Source organism: Myotis davidii, unplaced genomic scaffold (genome assembly GCF_000327345.1).
Source record: "Myotis davidii unplaced genomic scaffold, ASM32734v1 scaffold1509, whole genome shotgun sequence".
Lineage (NCBI taxonomy): Eukaryota > Metazoa > Chordata > Mammalia > Chiroptera > Vespertilionidae > Myotis > Myotis davidii.
This window is the reverse complement of record NW_006299480.1, coordinates 78,994-83,528: the sequence shown is the minus strand read 5'-3', so window position 1 is coordinate 83,528 and position 4,535 is coordinate 78,994. Positions and strand designations below refer to the sequence as shown.

Sequence of the window (4,535 nt, the reverse complement as noted above, 5' to 3'; positions counted from 1 at the left end):
TGGGAGAGTGAAAAAAATATGGGAAAGACTCACGCTTTTTTTTTTAAATGTATTTTTATTGATTTCAGAGAGAGAAAGTGTGAAGGAGAGAGAGAAACATCAATCATGAGAGAGAATCATTAATCGGCTGCCTTCTGCATGCCTCCTGCACACCCCTCACTGGGGATCAAGCACCACAACACAAGCATGTGGCCTTGACCGGAATCGAACCTGAGACCCTTCAGTTCTCAGGCCGATTCTCTAGCCACTGAGCCAAACTGGTCAGGGCAATAAAAAGTGTTTTTAAAGAAAAAAACAGTATTTTGTCCTGGCCATTAGAGACTCTACATTAGCATGCAAAAATATCCAGTACCTACTTATTATTTTGTGTAGTCTTTTAATTTTATTATTATTATTTTTTTAAAAAAATATTTTATTGATTTTAGAGAGGAAGGGAGAGGGAGAGAGAGAAATACCAATGATGGGAGAGAATCATTGATCAGCTGCCTCCTGCACGCCCCTTACTGGGGGATCGAGCCCACAACCCAGCATGTGCCCTTGGCCGGAATTGAACTTGGGACCCTTCTAGTCCACAGACCAACGCTCTCTCCATTGAGCCAAACAAGCTAGGGCAATTTTCTATAGTCTTTTAGTATTCAAACAAAACTCCTGTTAAATTCTATTTCCTCCCTGATGTCTCATATAATGAGAGTTTTAAAAATAGATTTCATGCTGTCATACACACATTACCCCTTTTCTTTGGGACACTTGGTAAAAACGTTCCACTGTTCTCAACTCTGTGGGGACAGAGCTGCTTACTACCATGTGGGTGACCTTACCCCCTGTCATCGTTGTTGTGGCAGAACCAGCAGAACCAGAATCCACCAAAATGTGCCAAAACAGAATCCAGAAAACAAAAGAGATAAGTGAACAGGCAGAGCTCCTGGCACCTGGCTGCCAGGGCCTTCTGGATGACTGAAGCGAACAGCAGCAGGGGTGAGGCTCTGCTGCCTCCCAGAGGTCATCTGTGGTAGGACAGCACATATAAAGGAAATCCCCACAGAAGGTGACAAATGGACACCAGCCCAAGGATGTTAATAAGGTCACTGCAATCACAGCCCAAGAGTCCCTGTGCAGGTTCGCTGCTGGAACTAGAACAGCAAGCTCTGAGGACAACCAGTGCCTCAGGCCCTAGGACACATTAATATTGAGAAACAACCTATCCTTCATTCAACGCTCATCAGGTTCCACCTGGCACCTGTTACCAACAGACTTTGAGGCCTTTGGTGTAATTACTTCTAAAGTAAGGCAACTGCCCTCGGTCGTGGATAGAGCGCCAGCCTAGTGACTGAAGGGTCCCAGGTTGGATTCCAGTCAAGGGCACATGCCCAGGTTGTGGGCTCCATCCCAGAAGGAGGCATGTAGGAGGGAGCCAATCAATGATTCTCATCATTGATGCTTCTCTCTCTCTCTCCCTTCCTCTCTAAAATCAATACAAAGTTATTAAAAAATAAAAATTAAAAATAAAGCAAGGCACCTGTGTTCACTACTGCTCCTCTGCGTGAGAAAACCTCACAGAAACAGAACCATCTTTTCTCATGCTACTGAAATGCCTAGACACTCGGACACGCTGTGGGGGCTGCCCCATCAGGGGCGCCAACGCACCCACACTATATCCTGGGCAGCCCTTTCTCCCACCTCCCCAGAAAGGACTTCAGGTTCCTAAATGAGGACTCTTCTCATGAGCACTGTGGGGAGCTGACACCACATTGGGCATTCCGTTCATATCATGGCACTAACCATACATAACAACCTAATACCGTTGCAAATTTAGAGTAGCACAATCAACACTTTAGTCAAATTTACAACAAAACAGTGGCTTTTAGAATCATGTTGTTGTTGTTGTTTAAATATATAGTCTTTGGATGTTATAGTCATGTGCCCTTGACTGGAATCAAACTTGGGACCCTTCAGTCCACAGGCTAACACTCTACCCACTGAGCAAACCAGCTAGGACAGAATGATGGTTTTAAAAAACAATTCAGCTCTTCATTTATCTCTAGTGAAAAAAGGCATGCATGCGATCAATAACATGTATTGCACACCCAGGGAGTCTTCTGAGTCATGGGGATGTTCTTTATCTTGATAGAGATCTGGTTGACATAGTTGTGTCTCTGTTAAAACTCAGCAACTTTATGCTACCAAAGGTAAATTCCATCCAAGCAGGAAATGCTGGAGAAAATTTTGGAGAAAGGTTCAGTGTGGAAATAATACAAGTAATTGCAGTCTTAGGGTACTAACAAAGGTGAGGATATGAGTGATGATGTGTTATGTCAGTTGTCGGCAAACTGCGGCTCATGAGCCACATGCGGCTCTTTGGCCCCTTGAGTGTGGTTCTTCCACAAAATACTGACTTCTGCGCATGGGCCACAAAGTTTCAATAGCACTGTATGTGTGCGCCCGCATGTGGTATTTTGTGGAAGAGCCACACTCAAGGGGCCAAAGAGCCGCAGTTTGCTGACCACTGTGTGATGTGCTTTGACAACTGACCAAAAATAGGAGGATAATGGGGAGAGAAAGGTGGAAAGCAGAACACATCACTGGTCATCTCAGCAGTTGGGAGTCAGAGATAGCACTTAGTGCCGACAAGTCAACTAATAAAAGTATGTTCAACAGAACAAGGTAAATATTTAAAAAATACTATTGACTAAGATCCGAAGATACAGGAGAAAAAGAATAGAAGTCTGTGTAATAGGTAGGTAACCAATAGCTACTGTCTAAAGGAGAAAGTTAGAAAAGCTATTATATAAAGAAATGAAGCTGTTATACAGGTTTATCATAGACGTAATTACTAAATGCAAACTTCCCCTAATAACCAGAAGAACTGTGTATTTTTAAAAGGCAAGCAAACAAATCAGTAAAATGAAAGCTGTTAAAACAGGCACAAATGTCTGCAGGAGTACAAAACGCTGTTCAGATTGCTCCCAGAAGTCCATGGAAGTGAGCCCATTACAGTCCCACCTACTCTCACCTATGCTGCAGCTGTTCAAGGGCTCCGGTTCCTCCGCTCCCATGAGATCCAGGACCCACAGCTCTTCACCTTGCTCCAGCTGGGAGATCAACTCTGGCTTAGGGACAGGGAGTCCTGTTGAGGTGAGGGCACTGGTGAGCTGGAACAGAGCACTGCCCACCTGGTCTTGGAGGCCAGGTGAGAAGTAGAGTTTCCCCGGAGCCCTCCTGCTTCTCCACACTGCCACCCCAGGTGGGAGGGGGGCAGGGGTCACAAAATGTGTGTGTTGGTGGAGTGGAAGGGGTAGGTCAGGAGAAACAGGGGCTGAAGGTGAGCGTTGAAGGAGAATAGCTCATCAGTTCTCCTGCCCCTGGGTACACAGGTGGTCACAGGCATGCAGAGTGAAGTCTGGAATTGGGAGCCAGGCAGAGACCAGACTGGTACCTGGGGAAAGAGGTAGGACTCTCCCCTTTGGGCTCCAAAGTTTGGAAGCAGCCCCAGAGCTCCCTGGAGGTCCACACCACAAACCCAGGGAGAACCGCACCCAGTGAGGCCACGTGCCCGTAGTTCTCCAGCATCACATCCCTGTACAGTGCCCGCTGGTCTGGGTCCAGCTGCTGCCCCTCCGCGCGAGAGAAGTACACGGCCACGTCCTGGAATGTCAGCGGCACCACCTCCTGTAACGACAGGTGGCCGCTGCCCTGGGGCTGCGCCCACTGGGCACACCTGCTGCGCTCAGCCCGAGGACCAGCCAGCCATGAGGACCCGGCTGAGCTCCCAGAATCCCTATCCCTGGGGAGGGCATGAGTCCAATCCCAGAGCCCTGTCCTTGGGTGCCAGGGACGCCCCACTTCTCCAGGGGCTGGGCTCACCACTCCAGAAGAGGGAAGGCAGGGAGGAAGGTGAACTCACCTGGGGCGCTGGAAGCCCGAGTGCATCTGCCATCTTGGGGAAGCAGGATCTGAAGGAAGACTCAGGACCTGAGGGGGGCTGCCCTGGCCTGGGCCTCCAACGCTCACCCTCGGAGGGAGGGGACCCACACTCAGAGACCCACTCAGTGTCATTACATCACTTCATTAACTTCCAGGGCCCAAAGGGTGTGAGGGTGGACAGGTGAAGGGAGGCATCAGTGGGTTCCTGGAGTGGCCCCCTGGGGCCACGAGTACATTGTCTTAGAGAAGTTGCTGGTCAGAGGCAGGTCACTCTGCAGCAGGACTCAGCGCGTGCCTGACTGCCAGTGACACGGAGAATCACTAGACTGGCAGGGCCAGAATCCCGGTGGGGCCGCTCCAGGGGTCCGGTTTCCGGGCCCACCTGGGCTAGAGCCCCACCTGGCACAAGCTGTGCAGCCCCCCACCGCCCCACCCACAGGGTGAGAGACCCAGGACGCAGCCAGAAGCTCGCCGCCCTTGTCACCCCTTCGTCCCCAGCCTCCTGGGTCGCCTCCCATCTCCTCGTCACCCCGCCAGCCAAGCGGAGGTCCCCATTCTCCCAAGTCTCCCCGGTGGCCTCCTCCGGCCCGCGAGCTCTGGCAGCCCGACGCTTC

The 4,535-nt window shown here is 50.1% G+C and overlaps 1 protein-coding gene across 3 annotated transcripts in view; it reads right to left on the bottom strand.

The window, feature by feature from the left end:
- Positions 1–4,535, bottom strand: part of LOC102755987 (zinc finger protein 7) — a 23,246-nt gene that overhangs the window by 4,461 nt on the left and 14,250 nt on the right. The window contains exons 1-3 of one of the 3 annotated variants that reach the window (XM_006775112.2): positions 3,902–4,528; positions 3,534–3,715; positions 3,011–3,124 (exon numbers count right to left, since the gene is read on the bottom strand). In XM_006775112.2, the coding sequence (XP_006775175.1) occupies positions 3,011–3,124; positions 3,534–3,715; positions 3,902–4,053 (448 nt within the window). In that variant the 5' untranslated portion in view covers positions 4,054–4,528. Of the gene's footprint in view, positions 1–3,010; positions 3,125–3,533; positions 3,716–3,901 lie in introns of those variants that run through there. The other 2 variants (XM_006775113.2, XM_006775114.2) reach the window with 2 other exon arrangements.